General features: G+C 42.5%; 1 protein-coding gene across 1 annotated transcript; it reads right to left on the bottom strand.

Annotated features, from left to right (window-relative positions):
- Nucleotides 1-245: 245 nt before the first annotated feature.
- LOC131204128 (phospholipase A2 inhibitor gamma subunit B-like) lies at nucleotides 246-12,928 on the bottom strand. The gene is made up of 6 exons (XM_058195026.1): nucleotides 12,807-12,928; nucleotides 10,876-11,001; nucleotides 8,923-9,045; nucleotides 4,125-4,277; nucleotides 1,568-1,714; nucleotides 246-656 (listed from the first exon to the last, which is right to left on the bottom strand). Exons 1-6 carry the CDS (start codon nucleotides 12,859-12,861, stop codon nucleotides 496-498), a joined length of 765 nt encoding a protein of 254 aa, XP_058051009.1. The 5' UTR covers nucleotides 12,862-12,928; the 3' UTR covers nucleotides 246-495.
- Nucleotides 12,929-15,478: the final 2,550 nt, after the last annotated feature.

Consider the following 15,478-nt stretch of genomic DNA (forward strand, 5'->3'; position numbering starts at 1 on the left):
GAAATCTTCAAATTTCTAGGTTTCTATTTCAAATTTCAAGGAACACTGGCTTGGGGGACACCGCTGTTAACTGGTGCTGGATTTTACAGGGCGGTCCCTATTTTTAGTACTTGCCTGTTTGACTGGAACGCAGCTATCCATTTGTGCAGGAATCCAGAAATTTTATTTTATTTTATTTTATTTTATTTTATTCAGAACCCCTTTATTTAAATTCTAAAGAAAAAGATACTGAGTGCGGATTCCTTTGTCATATCAATTTATTTTTATGACGATTCTGTGGACTTTAAAAGTCAAAAACACATATTTTATTGATCCGTGGTCTCAAAGCATGATAGTTCAACATCTTTGCCCCAAATTTCCAGCTTCCCCCTACTGACTCAGGTAAGAACCACAAGCATTTTTTATTCCGATCTCATTAAATCTCCAACTTTCCCATTATTATTTTTTTTACAAATTTCCCAATAATTGCAAAAAAGGTTTGGCTCTTCCCCATTATTACTGATGATCAGGTTTGGAAGAAGATGCATTTCTGCATTCCAGGTTGGTGACATTGAACTGCATCAGCCCACCAGATACCTCAGAAAATCCTTGCGGGAAGGAACATGAATTCTGTTTTGTACATCCTTGGTAAGTGATCTTTTCAGTGAAATTTCCAACTGGGGATAAGAAAAAGGCAGAAAATGTGCATATGAGACTCTATAGCATAGACATTATAAAGCAATGCAGATTGTTCCTTAGCTATTTATATGGTTTGGCCTTGATGTTCTTGTGGTCTTTATGAAACCATAAAGTTCTTTGAAAATCCTGATACAAATCTAATTACCATATATTAACTATTTAATAAAGTTTCTCCAAATACAGCTCACCTGTCTGGAACCCACATGTCATTTTGGACATTAATACTAAGAGCGTGTCCAGAAATATTTTATAAGAAGAGTTCTCCACTCCTCTGAATACAACAAAATACCTTATCCACCAGACTTGAAATCCTGGGTTTAGAAAATGTAGAACTCCACCGCCTTCGGCATGACCTGAGTTTAACTCATAGAATCATCTGTTACAACGTCCTTCCTGTTGAAGACTACTTCAGCTTCAATCGCAACAATACACGAGCACACAATAGATTTAAACTTAAAGTGAACTGCTCCAATCTTGATTGTAGAAAATACGACTTCAATAACAGAGTTATTAATGCCTGGAATGCATTACCTGACTCTGTGGTCTCTTCCCAAAATCCCAAAATCTTTAACCAAAGACTATCTATTATTGACCTCACCCCATTCCTAAGAGGTCTGTAAGGGGTGTGCATAAGAGCACCAGCGTGCCTACTGTTCCTGTCTTAATGTTCCCCTTGATTGTATCCAATTTGTATAGTTATTTCATGCTTATACTTATATATACTGTTGTGACAAATAAATAAAATAAATAAATAGATCATTTTGCTTTCTAAAAAAAAGGAAGGGAAGGGAAGGGAAGGGAAGGGAAGGGAAGGGAAGGAAGGAAGGAAGGAAGGAAGGAAGGAAGGAAGGAAGGAAGGAAGGAAGGAAGGAAGGAAATGTCTACTCACAAGTCTTTATGGTATTACTTATATTAAAACACTGATCCTCATCGCCAACGCAGTTTACAGTTTGATGGGCTTCACAAGAATCCTCATGTAGCGCATAGCAACCTGGGCACTGTAACCCATTTGGTTGAAGCTCATCATGATTTTCCACTAGGGGAAGCAAATATTCCAGTTAGCAAAGTTTCACGATAACCACTAACCCTTTTAATGTCTATCATGGCCTCCTCCAACTTGACATTCTTTTCACATCCTTGAGTTCAATTCCATCCAGGATGGAAATTAGCAACCCAAGATTCTTTGGGACATTTTGATTGATAGAGGTCAAAATATGGATGGACATCACGGGGTTGGACTAGATAACCTCCAAGGCCCCTTCCAACTCTGTTACTGTTATCTTTATCATGCAAGACAGTTTCTTTTTAAAAAATAACTCCCCCTTGCCCACCTACTTTGATTGATTTCGTCTCAAACTGGGAGACAAATCCCCAGACTAGAGCTCTTCCATAAATATGGGCATTGTAAAGCACTATGAAGCGGTATATAAGCCTAGGTCAGCGGTTCTCAACCTGTGGGTCAGGACCCCGTTAGGGGTCGAATGAAGATTTGCCAAGGGTTGCCTAAGACCATCGGAAATATGGGAAGTATACTTGCGAGTCGAAGAATCGCGCTCCAATGGTTGACTCCACAAGCCAGCTGCAGGCTCTTCAAATCGCTAGCCGAATTCGGCTTCAGCCGCGATCAATTAAAAAAGAGAGAAATCTTTGCTCTGATGTTTCCCTCTCAAGCCAGCTGCAATCGCTCCCAATCGCTAGCCTAATCTGGCTTCAGGCGCGATAAACTTAATAGGGGAGGAGTGACTGTCGGGATGGTGGTGGCTGGCAGTCAGAACTTTCAATCTGGGTAGTAACTACTCCTGGGGAGGGCCGTAGGAACTTTGAAAGGTTGTTGAGCAATCGGTCATAAGGTGAGGACAACTTGTAAACTGCTTTTGAGTTGCTTTCTTCTTTAAAGAATAAAATCTCCCCGTTAAGTTTGAACATTTGGAAAGAGGGGCCTCTGTGGCTAAGACAGCTAATGCAGTCTGTTATTAACAGCAGCTGCTTGCAATTATTGCAGGTTCCATGTCCCACCAGGCCCAAGGTTGACTCAGCCTTCCATCCTTTATAAGGTAGGTAAAATGAGGACCCAGATTGTTGGGGGCAATAAGTTGACTTTGTATATAATATACAAATGGATGAAGACTATTGCTTGACATAGTGTAAGCCGCCCTGAGTCTTCGGAGAAGGGCGGGATATAAATGCAAATTAAAAAAAAAAAAGATGCGTTCAGGCTCTCCTGTCCTGGAGATGGGCATCAAGTGCCTCTACTTCATAGACCATCTCACCTTCAGAAGTATCCGTAGTCCAACCCATCTTGCATTTAGGAGATAGGTTTGGTTGAACGATATCTCACTCTCTGTTTGGCCATCATAGTTAAGGAGAAACTTCCTAACGATGAAGACAATTAACCAGTGGAACAGCTTGCTTTCAGAAATCGTGGGCGCTCCATTACTGGAGGTTTTTGAGAAGAGACCGGACAATCCATTGTCTGAGATGGTATAGGTTCTCCTGCTTGAGCAGAGGACTGGACTAGAAGACCTCCAAGGTCCCTTCCAGCTCTATTCTATTCTACGAAAGAATGTATTCTTTTTTTTTTATTTGCATTTATATCCCGCCCTTCTCCGAAGACTCAGGGCGGCTTACACTATGTCAAGCAATAGTCTTCATCCATTTGTATATTATATACAAAGTCAACTTATTGCCCCCAACAATCTGGGTCCTCATTTTACCTACCTTATCAAGGATGGAAGGCTGAGTCAACCTTGGGCCTGGTGGGGCTTGAACCTGCAGTAATTGCAAGCAGCTGTGTTAATAACAGACTGTTTTAGCAGTCTGAGCCACCAGAGGCTATGATTGTTAGGGATGTACCCTTTTCTTTTTACAGAGGGTCCTTAACTTCAGTAAGGGACTTGTGACCCAGATCCAAAGTTCATTTATGGTCATTTGCCACTTTAAGGTCACCTTTTATGACAGCTTTGCAGATAATTGCCCAGTGGTGGGATTCAGCCAGTTCGCACCACTTCGGGAGAGCTGGTTGTTAACTTTCTGAGCAGTTTGGCAAACTGGTTGTTGGAAGAAATCATTAGGGCAGAGAACCAGTTGTTAAATTACTTGAATCCCACCACTGCAATCGCCTCTTATTCTGGTTTTCATCAAAACTGCACCCATAGCAAACACTGGGTTCGCACTTACAACCGTTTGCTTACCATCGCCAATGGTCACTTATGACCATTACAACTTGAGTTGAAAATGGACAGGATCATTTTGGTCCTCACTGGAGAACTACATATTACATGTTAACTACATTACATATAGTAACGTTTCTTTTCATTGAATTGTTGTTTGCTGCTCAGAGTCTGTATAGCTCGGAGCAGGTGATAGGTATTATTTAAATGAAGCCCATCAGTTGAAGCTCAAAAAGCTAGACTTTGAAAAGGTTGTGCTAAGGTGTAGATACTTACACAGGAGCGGTTCTGCATTACAGACATCAGTCTCGCAGCAGTTACCTTTAGTTACTTCAAATCTACCATCTACTGTTGAGGTGGTGTAGACGCCAGTTAAACAGCGCTCACGTTTTGAACATTCCTTGATAATAAAACTCACTGAAGTATTGGCTGCAGAAGGGAGTTTAAAAAAAAAGGGAGATGAAACTCAGCAGCAAATGAAGATATGCATATCAAACATGTACATTTAGCTATTGTATTTTGGAAACTATTGAGTGAACTTCCATGGCTGAGCCTTCCTGCTTCCAACTCAGCATATCGCCTACTCCACTAGTTCTTGGACCTGCAGAGAATAGCTGGCCAGTTAAACCTGTACAACTGAGGTTCCTAATCCTAACCTGAACTACCAAACCTCACTTCCCAAGAAACATATAAGCACGGGCAACTGCAGAATCTGGCGCTTTTGCAGAAACGATGAATCTGGCATTGTGAGAAAGTAAGGTAAGCCCCTTCTGTTTAGTTTGAAAATTGTGAGGCACATTCAAAAAGGCAAAGGGTAGATTGTAAAGGAAATAAATAAAGATTATTCTTTTATAAATTGTAACAAATATAATACCAAAGTGTGAGACTATCTGTTTGCTGTTTTCTGACTATGCAAAGTGACTACAATTGGTAATGTAATCAATTGTGGAGACAATGTATTATGACTTGATAAGAGCTCCCCAGAGACAGAAACTTACGCCTGAGCCAAAAATCCTATCAGGAGACAGGAACATCGGCCCAAGGTGAAAATTATAAGTAAATAAGAAAAGATATCAGAGAATGGACGGAAATTGCCAAGATGACCCTTAAAGGTGTAAAACAACTAAAAGGACAAAGTGGGTAAGGGGGGGATTTCTTAGGCATGGCGTGCATTGTGTAGGAGTATAAAATGTGTAGCTTGAAAACTGCTTCTTGCGCTCTTTGAACTCAATCCAAATGGGAAGAGTCTAAGAGGCCGCGCTTGCAACCGCTTTTTTTATTTTCATATTTTTTTACAATAAATATTTGATTTTGTTAATCAGACTTGTCTTGGAGTTGTGAGTATCAAATTTGGGTTTTAAATCTCACAATTGCTACATCAGGATGTGTGTTTCATCCTCTCTTGTCCCCATATCCATGTCAATTCACCTAAGTTTTAAAAAAATCACACCTGGCAAATAACATTGGACTTCTCTTGTCCCTCGATGAACCCCCAAGAGAAGTCATTGAAGGAAAACCCCAAACCCAATCAAGTTTTAGCACAATCTAGATGCTAAATGTTAGCATTTTATTGTTGCTTGGCAGGGAAATGGGTGACCCATGTCGGCAAAGATGTTGAGACTCTGGAAAGAGTGCAGAGAACAGCAACAAAGATGACTGGGGACTGGAGGCTAAAGCTTACGAAGAACGGTTGCAGGAATTGGATATGTCTGGTTTAGTAAAAAAAAGGACTGGCGTGACACAATAGCTGTGTTCCAATATTTGAAGGGCTGCCACAAAGAATAGGAGGTCAACTTATTCTCCAAAGCATCTGAACTAGGCAGGTGTGGGATTCTATTGGTTTGCACCTATTCGCTAGAACCGGTTATTAACTTTCTAAGCAGTTCGGAGAACTGATTGTTGGAAGAAATCTCCTTTTGTTTTTTGTTTTTTCCACTTTACAGGGCTAATCCTGTAAGGAAGGCATTCTGGTGTTGTTTCTTGTCTAATCTTTATTTCCCTGCTTACAGAATCTGCCTCTCAATTAACCCTTATTACATCTAACAGCTAAAAGTTCTTGGTAGTACGCCTAGACTTACTGACTCCGGAGTTTTTTGTTTTCCCTTTGCGGGGGCTTGACTTTCTTAAAGTGGAAGGCTCGTTTTAAGCTTTTTACACTGCTGCTGGGAGGAAATACTCTCCTGTTGGAGTTCTTCCAGCCAGGACGATCAACACTTTGAAGAAATAATTGAATAACGAAGGAGAGCTGCCGGAAAGAAGCTTTTAATGACAAGGAACCAAGATGAGTGACATTCAGCAAGTCTTCTTGTTTAGCTAGAAAGGTTGACATTCAAATGTGAGTTTACATACCCTTTCTGAGTTTTGGTCTAAAATTGGTTTTTTTGGTGACATTTAATTCTATGCATGGTGTGTTTATTGATGGGATAATTTTCCCCTATTCAGCTTTGTTTGGAAGGAAAAAAGTTAATCTCTGTTCCTGAAAGAAGCAGGATTCCAAAATCTGGCTAGTTCCTGTGTCAATTTGTTCTGGTAATAGGTTTAACAAGCAACAGGTACTATGTTTGCTCCTTTGCTACATTCTAGCACTAATTGCTTTCTATGTTGTTAGGCTTATTTCAAATGTTTACACTTGAGCTTGCCTGGTGTGTGAGCTCCAGCAATGAGCTTTTGTTTTAGTTTTAAAAGGATTTAAACTGTTGTGATTTAATTATTTATATTGTGTTTGAATTTTTTCCTGCCTCATGGTTTCTTTTTCTATCTGGGGAGGGGGACTTCCTTCCCTGCTTTAGTGGTTCTGGCGTTGTACTTTTGGGGTGTACTTCCAAGAGGCAGAATGCAAGCTTGGCACTGATTTTTTTTTAAACTGCCTTTCTGGTGGGCAGATGCTTTTTCTTTAAATCTGGATGATTTCCTTAGGATATCTTGTGAGGTGAGTGAGATCAGCTGGTATCTTGCAAGTGGTGCAAATGGATCTAAGGATGGCTTATTCTGGCTGTGCTTTTTTTGGAGAACTTAAAGGACCTCTCTGTTCACTTTATAAGCAAGAGTTGGCCACTGATAGTTATAATAGCATTTTAACTATTGTAATCCTCAAGATTGGTAACGGGAGCCGCTCGTGGCTCCCACGTAACACCACTACTCCGTAGCCTGCACTGGCTTCCTGTGGTTTTTCGGGTGCGCTTTAAGATTTTGGTTACCACCTTTAAAGCGCTCCATGGCTTAGGACCCGGGTACTTACAAGACCGCCTGCTGTTACCCTATGCCTCCCACCGACCCGTACGCTCTCACAGAGAGGGTCTCCTCAGTGTGCCGTCCGCCAAACAGTGTCAGCTGGCGGCCCCCAGGAGTAGGGCCTTCTCTGTGAGGGCATCAACGCTCTGGAACGAACTTCCCCCTGGCTTACGTCAAGTGCCTGATCTTCGGACCTTCCGTCGTGAGCTAAAAACACACCTATTTATTCAAGCGGGACTGGCATAATAGTGTTAAATTTTAATTCGGGGTTTTATTAATATTTCTAAAATTTTAAAACTAAATTTTAATTATCAGCCTTTTTGTAATTTGCTAGATTTTAATTGTTTTAATTGTATATATTTCGTGTTTTATCTTGGCTGTACACCGCCCTGAGTCCTTCGGGAGAAGGGCGGTATAAAAATTTAATAAAATAAAATAAATAAATAAATAAGATGGTCTGGCACCCTGCCTGATTTGTAACTCCACCTTGCAGGTATTACTAATCTAATGATTGGTATTTAGGGCAGCTTTTTGCAAGCAAAGAAGCTTTTTCTAAATTTTTGTACAGGTAATCCTTGACTTACAACAATTCATTTAGTGACCGTTCCAAGTTACAATGGCGCTGAAAAAAGTGACATGTCTGTTTTTCACACTTACACTTACGACCATCGTAGCATCTCCATGGTCACAAGAGGCCAGGCGAGGTGAAGCGCCCCTCGATGTGAGTGACATTGACTTGGCCATGCCCACCCAGTCACCTGACCACCCAGCCACACCTACCCAGTTGGTCATTAGGGCAGAGAACCGGTTGTTAAAATTATTTTAATCCCACCACTGGAGATAAGCAATCTAGGACTGAGGAGAAATTTCCTGACAATGAGGACAATCAGTCAGTGGAGCGGCTTTCCTTGAGAAGTTGTGGGTACTTGTAAGAAGAGACTGGGCAGCCATTTATCTGAAACGGTATAGTGTCTCCTGCTTGAGCAGGAAGTTGGACTAGAAGAAACTCAAGGTTCCTTCTAATTCTGATATTCTATGTTCTAATAAATATATACATATTATGTAAAAAAATGCCCTCATCACTTCTCGCCTGGACTACTGCAATGCTCTCTACATGGGGCTTCCCTTGAAGAGCACCCGGAGGCTCCAGTTGGTCCAGAATGCAGCTGCACGGGTGATAGAGGGAGCCACTCGTGGCTCTCATATAACACCTCTCCTGCGCAAGCTGCACTGGTTGCCTGTGGTCTTCTGGGTGCACTTCAAGGTGCTGGTTACCACCTTTAAAACGCTCCATGGCTTAGGACCGGGATATTTATGGGACCGCCTTCTGTTACCATTTGCCTCCCACCGACCAGTGCGCTCCCATAGAGAGGGTCTCCTCAGGGTGCCGTCAGCCAAACAATGTCGGCTGGCGACCCCCAGGGGGAGAGCCTTCTCTGTGGGGGCACCTACCCTCTGGAACGAGCTTCCTTCTGGACTCCGTCAACTTCCTGACCTCCAGACCTTTCGCTGCGAGTTGAAGACGTATTTATTCTTCCGGGCAGGACTGGCATAAAACGGGTTTTTAAATTGGATTTTAAACGGGGTTTTATATTATGTATTTTATAATTAAATTATTGGCCATATTGAATAAGTTTTTAATTGGTTTTATTGTATTGTATTGTATTGTATTTTATCTGGCTGTTAACCGCCCTGAGTCCTTCGGGAGAAGAGCGGTATAAAAATTAAAATATTATTATTATTATTATTATTAAAAAAAATGAGAAACATGTGCAGGTTATACTTTGATGATCCAGAAACCAAGTGAGGGACATGCTTGAGAACAAACTCAATTTTCACTTACTTATAGTAGTATTAGCCACTACAGTAGAACAAAATTCTTCATCTTCTTTGCATTTCGCCTTTGTATCATATTTTTCACATTCAGTTCCAAGGGCAGCGCATGTCAGAAATATTTGAGATGTAACTACAAATAGAAGACATAGTCATGCCAATGATCAGTGTCACCTCTGGAAATGCTATCCTAGCATTTAAGTCCAAGACTCCTGTTATAATCTGGTTTCTAAGCATCTCTCCCCTGTTGTTGTTTCTGCTGGGAATCTGTGGAAGGGTGGGAGATGTGATCAGATTAAGAGAGAGTCACCTGACTAATTTTTGGCCCAATGGTCCGATGTCACATGCCTAGTTTTTGTTCCTCATGAATGACTAGACTCATAATGCCACATTCCTACTCCAAAACCTTCAGCCACCACACCAAATTGACTCTCATGATACTCTGAAGAGGCAATCATTAATCCTTCATCCACTACAGGTAGTTTTTAATGTAAGACCATCGCTTGTCCACTCTTGTCCCCATGTACATGCCAATGCACATAAGTTTTTTTAAAAAAAAATACATCTGGCAAATAACATTGGACTTCTAGTGTCCCTCGGTGAACCCCCAAGAAAAGTCATTGAAGGAAAGTCTCCAACTCAATCATGCTTTAGCACAATCCAGATGCTAAAAGGTAGCATTTAACTGTTGCTTCACAGTGAAATGGGCAACATATGTCAGCAAAGATGTTGAGACTCTTGAAAGAGTGCAGTGAAGAGCAACAAAGACGATTGTTTTAGCCTGGAGGCTAAAACCTGTGAAGAAGAACAGTTGCAGGAATTGGATATGACTACTCTAGTAAAAAGAAGGACCAGGGTGACATGATAGCAGATGAACAAACTTCAGCTCTTAGTTAATCAGTTGATTTGCCTGCTATGAAGAGGCACAGCAGCTCTTGCTGCCTTTATATCCTGTGGGGTGTGGCTCCATGACTCAGCACTTCCTAGGCCTGCCCCACCCCTGCTTCTGTTGTTCCCTCCTCTCCTGCCTACGAAACCTAGGGTCCAACCAAGCCTGATTGCCATCAGCTGGGTCTGAAGGCGTGGCCTGGGAGGGGAAAGAGTCAGGGGATGGAGGCCTCGTTATCTCTTCCACCTGTCCTGCCTCTGGTTCCTGGAGCTGAGCCAGGGAAGCCAGTGCTCCCGAGGTAAGTCCTGATGGCCCTTCCCCCTCATTTTCCAAGTCACTTTCTGGCAGGAGGCCCAGCTCAGGGGGTGCAGGCACAACACTAACCAAGGAGACAAGCAACCTAAAACTAAGGAAAATATTCCTGACAATGAGAACAATTAATCAGTAGAACGACTTCCCTCCAGAGGTTGTGGGTGCTCCAACACTGGAGGCTTGTAAGAAGAGACTGGATAGCCATTTGTCTAAAATGGTACAGGGCAGTGATGGCAAACCTATGGCATGCGTGCCAGAAGGGGCACACAGAAATGTTCTGTTTCCCTTCCCCCAATACTCCCAGCAAGATCTTCTCCCTCACTTTCTGAATCATCCGAGTCCAGGAGTCCGGGTCCAGGAACTTGGGTCACAACAACCATCTCCCATTGCTCTTCCGGATTTCAGGCCACACATGCATGTTGGCCAGCTGATCTTTGCGCACGCATGGGTGCCAGAAACCGGAAGACAAGGTGACAGGCCTGCATGTGCCTGACGGAAACCAGAATCTCAGCTTGCCGGTGTGTTTATGCATGCCTGGGAACTACTCTTCCTGTTTTGGCACCAATCCTGGTATAGGGTCTTCTGCTTGATGAGGGGGTTGCATGAGAAGACTTCCAAGGTTCCTTCTAACTCTGATGTTCTATGTTTTAATAAATATATACACATTATATAAAAAAAGGGAGAAAGACATGCAGGTTATGACATGATGGTCCAGAAATCAAGTGATGGATATGCCGGGCAACAAATTCATGTTTCACTTACTTATATTAGTTTTATGAACTTGAGTAGAACACAGATCTTCATCTTCTTTGCATTCCACCACCTTCACAGCCTCTCCTTCACATTCAGTTCCACGGGCAAGACAGGTTTGACACTTTAGAGATGTCACTACAAATAAAAGACATAGTCATGAAAATGATCAGCGTCACCTTTGTATGTTTTGCTATCCTTGCATTTACATCCAAGGCTCCTGTTATAATCTGGTTTACTAAGCAGGCCTCCCCTGTTGTTGTTTCTTCTGCTGGGAACCTGTGGAAGGGTGGGAGATGAGATCGGCTAGTGGAAATGGAAGAGAAGTTGTGACTAAGGGAGACATTCACCCACTCAGATCTCTAATATTTTAGTATGAAACTAGATTATAGTGACCAGACGTCCCGCTTTTGGCGGGACAGTCCCGCTTTTTAATAATTTGTCCCGCGTCCCGCGGCAATTCCAAAAAGTCCCGATTATTTTTTTTGTTTCACTCCCATTCTGAAAATGGGAGGCGGCAACGCAAGAGGAGGAGGCGGAGAAGGGGGAGTGGCGGAGAAGGGGGCGCGATATTCAATTTGATATCACTCACATTAAGGGGCACCTTGCCTGATCTCTCCTCACCTCAAAGACCTCAATGAGATACAATTTCCCTGTCTATTTATTTTCTACTACGGAACATCCAAAATACACTATTTAATCCTATGTATATATGCCATATGTGTACATACATATTACATAGGATAGAGCCGTGATGGCGAACCTATGCCAACATGCCACAGCTGGCACGCAGAGTCCTCTCTGAGGGCACATGAGTCGTCACTCAGCTCAGCCCCACCGCATACGTCTGCATGCACGCCTCCTGCTGGGCAGCTGATTTTCAGGATGCGCTGGGGGACGGGGTGCAGGTGGGAGACACACAAGCATGCAGAAGGGGGTTTGCGTGCATGCATGGGGGGGTGAGGGTCATGTGCATATGCGCAGGGGTGGGGGCAGAGTGCAGGGCACACAACGAGAAAAAGTTTAGCCATTACTGGTATAGAGCACTGCACACCAGAACAACTAGACACAAGAACAGTTTTTTCCCGAAGGCCATCACTCTGCTAAACAAATAATTCCCTCAACACTGTCAGACTATTTACTGAATCTGCACTACTATTAATCGTTTCATAGTTCCCATCACCAATCTCTTTCCACTTATGACTGTATGACTATAACTTGTTGCTGGCAATCCTTATGATTTATATTGATATATTGACCATCAATTGTGTTGTAAATGTTGTACCTTGATGAACGTATCTTTTCTTTTATGTACACTGAGAGCATATGCACCAAGACAAATTCCTTGTGTGTCCAATCACACTTGGCCAATAAAATTCTATTCTATTCTATTCTATTCTATTCTATTCTATTCTATTCTATTCTATTCTATTCTATTCTATTCTATTCTATTCTATTCTATTCTAGAGTGTGTATAAGGAGTCCAAAAGATACATTATCTACTATATATACTGTATGTGTAAGTACACGCACACACACACACACCTCTTCTAAAACTATACACATTCAACCTCACTGACTGCATTTGGAAAAAACTACTTTCTGCCACGCATTTAACTATAACTTCAAGGGGTGGGTAGGGCAGCACAGAATTTTAACAACCGGTTTGCCCGAACCAGGCCTGAACCAGCTGAATCCCACTACTGGCCAAATGCCCAAATTTTGATATTTGTGGGAATACTGCAATCGTTGAAAGTGTTAAGATCATTTGTAAGTTTCTTTTTTTCAGTGCTGTCATAACTTCAGATGGCCACTGAACAAATGGACATAGGTCGACAATGACCTGTAGTAGAAATATTTACCAGAGGCTTCCCCAACCTGCCATCCCTTTCCTGAAATCTGAAGTTTCTATATCTCTGTTTTAAGGAAATTGCATTCTTTACCTGTTGACAAGATGGAGGAGAAGAGACAGAAGACAAGAATTCCAGCAGCCCTCATGTTGGTAGAAGTCAACTCCGTTGCCTTTCCTGAAGCCACCTATTGCTCGGCTTTGCAACTGGGGAAATGTTTTTGAAGAATTAGCTGGAGGAGGTGGAATGTAGGATCCCAAATGATTGGCTGACAAAAAGAGCAAACGCCGGCAGGGCAGAAGCCAAATTCCATTCGGAAAGATAGTGGTTTTCTTAAAAAATATACAGAAAATAAACTTTGCTCTGCAGTCAAATGGGGATTAGATTCCTTGTTTACTACATCTCTACATCTTACTCTGCTTTTTCTTAGGGGCTTAGTCTAGCTTCTAAAGCTGATTCTATATCCTACTATAATTCTCTATATCTGATTTGTATCATTTGCCTCTCTTGATTGTGTGGCTCAGGGGCTAGGACGTTGAGCTTGTTGATCGAAAGGTTGGCAGCTCAGCGGTTCGAATCCCTAGTGTTGCTGCGTAATGGGATGAGCTCCCCTTACTTGTCCCAGCTTCTGCCAACCTAGCAGTTTCGAAAGCATGTAAAAATGCAAGTAGAAAAAATTAGGGACCATCTTTGGTGGGAAGGGAACAGTGTTCCGTGTGCCTTTGGCGTTGAGTCATGCCGGCCACATGACTATGGAGACATATTCGGACAGCGCTGGCTCTTCGGCTTTGAAACGGAGATGAGTACCCCCCCTAGAGTCGGCAACAACTAGCACGTATGTGCGAGGGGAACCTTTACCTTTTAAGGAAATGGACCTTCTGTTGGGCCTTCCTGGCCACCTGGATCGTGTTGTGTTTCCAGGTGCGGTTTTCGCTGAGCTAGACTCCCAGAAATTTGAAGGAGGATATACTCTCTACACAGCCCCCCTCAATGTAAAGCGGGGCAGGTTCCTCTCTCTTCCCCTGGAAGTCCGACACCATCTCCAATTCCAACTTTGTGAGATTTTTTTTGGGGGGGGGGGTGAGAAGTTGGAATTGATTGACTGAACTTTTTTTTAGTGCCACAAACTTTTATTTCCCTGCACAAAATGGCAAGAAGCACTACAGAGAAATGCAATGGAGCTGGAAATCAGACAAAGAAATACTTGGGGGAAGTGAGCGCATCTGGACGGTGGTGGGTGGGGCAAGCTCCATGGCACTGCACTGCAATGGAGAAATGGGCAACAGAGCAGCCAGCCAGAGGGTAGGAGGGCGCTTTTCCTCTTTCCCTGCTCCTTCTCCTTCGCTCGTGTCAGTTGCCCATTCATCCCTGTATCTCTGGATGTCTCTGGGATCACCCAGTGCCACAGTCCACCATGCAGCTGGGGCTGGTGGGCCAGTTAAGGGTGTGCCGAGATGCTAAAATGGCCTCAGGCGAGGCCGGGCGAGGCGTAGCTGGGAGGGACAGGGCGAGTGGTGAGGCAGACCCAGGCATGGTGATTCAGCCGGTTTGCCGAACTGCACACAAAGTTAACGACCGGTTCGACTAAACTAATGCGAACCGGCTGAATCAAACCATTGGTCATCAATCTTGAGTCCCTTTGCGCCCACAAGAGATCTAAGTCTCCAGCCTACTTGAATGCCATGAATTCTTATCTACCTACTAATGCTTCGAGCATTAGTAGTTCAGATTTTTGTAGAGAGCATAAGCTTGCAGTAAACCTTTATCTTCATTTGGGCTTCTGATTTTCCCATGTTTGACATGCTTTCTCAGGTTATAGTTCAGGTTAGGATTTATATTTCTCTTTTCTGACCATTGTCTTGCTATGGCTGTTCCTTTTGTTCACCCAGGTTATTCTTTCTGCCCGTTAAATCTCTAGACACAGTGTATATTTTAAGTTGGAGAACTCTGCCACAGTTGCGTGTTTTTTGTTTTTTTTTGCAATGGAAGATTTGTGATCAGAGTCCATTTTCATATTGCTCTGAATGTTTACATAGTGGACAGACAGTGTTCCCTTGACCCGTTTACCAGCTAAAGTGGAATGCTTTTCTCTGGATGAAGATTTGGCAAAAACAATTTGCTTAAAAAATATTATAGCATAGCAGAATTGAGAATACAAATTATCTGTTTGAGGCTCATATTTCTATATCTGCTCCTACACTGTCTATGTTCCCTATAATCCATTCAGGAGTGTCAATTGGATGGGCCCAAAAAGTCAAGATGGAGACCAGAACATGAATCTAACCCCTGGATTTCAATTGCATTTTTCTCTTTCTCACATGTTTCTCTAATTAAAAAAACAAACAAACCAGGAAGAAACATAAAGGAAGAAAGATCTTCTACTCACATATATACATGCCAAAAATCTATATTTCCACACCTACAGGAGGGATCAGAAAGAGCTATTTTTTAAAAAAAATTATTTGAATTTATATCCTGCCCTTCTCTGAAGACTCAGGGCGGCTTACAATGTGTTAAGCAATAGTCTTCATCCATTTGTATATTATATACAAAGTCAACTTAATTGCCCCCAACAATCTGGGTCCTCATTTTACCTACCTTATAAAGGATGGAAGGCTGAGTCAACCTTGGATCTGGTGGGAATTGAACTTGCAGTAATTGCAAGCAGCTGTGTTAATAACAGACAGACTTAGTCTGCTGAGCCACCAGAGGCTATTCAGAACGCTTTTTATATAAATTCTAAAGAAAAAGATATTGAATGCGGA

Source organism: Ahaetulla prasina, chromosome 10 (genome assembly GCF_028640845.1).
Source record: "Ahaetulla prasina isolate Xishuangbanna chromosome 10, ASM2864084v1, whole genome shotgun sequence".
Taxonomy (NCBI): domain Eukaryota; kingdom Metazoa; phylum Chordata; class Lepidosauria; order Squamata; family Colubridae; genus Ahaetulla; species Ahaetulla prasina.

Bases quoted from the DNA above. Each gene is read 5' to 3' on its own strand.
- LOC131204128 (XM_058195026.1), bottom strand. From the start codon at position 12,861: ATGAGGGCTGCTGGAATTCTTGTCTTCTGTCTCTTCTCCTCCATCTTG. The intron at 9,046-10,875 runs GTAAGTGAAACA...TTCTATTTGTAG, and splicing joins AGTTCATAAAACTAATATAA to TTACATCTCAAATATTTCTG. The intron at 657-1,567 runs GTGAGTAGACAT...TCTTATCCCCAG, and splicing joins AAGTAATACCATAAAGACTT to TTGGAAATTTCACTGAAAAG.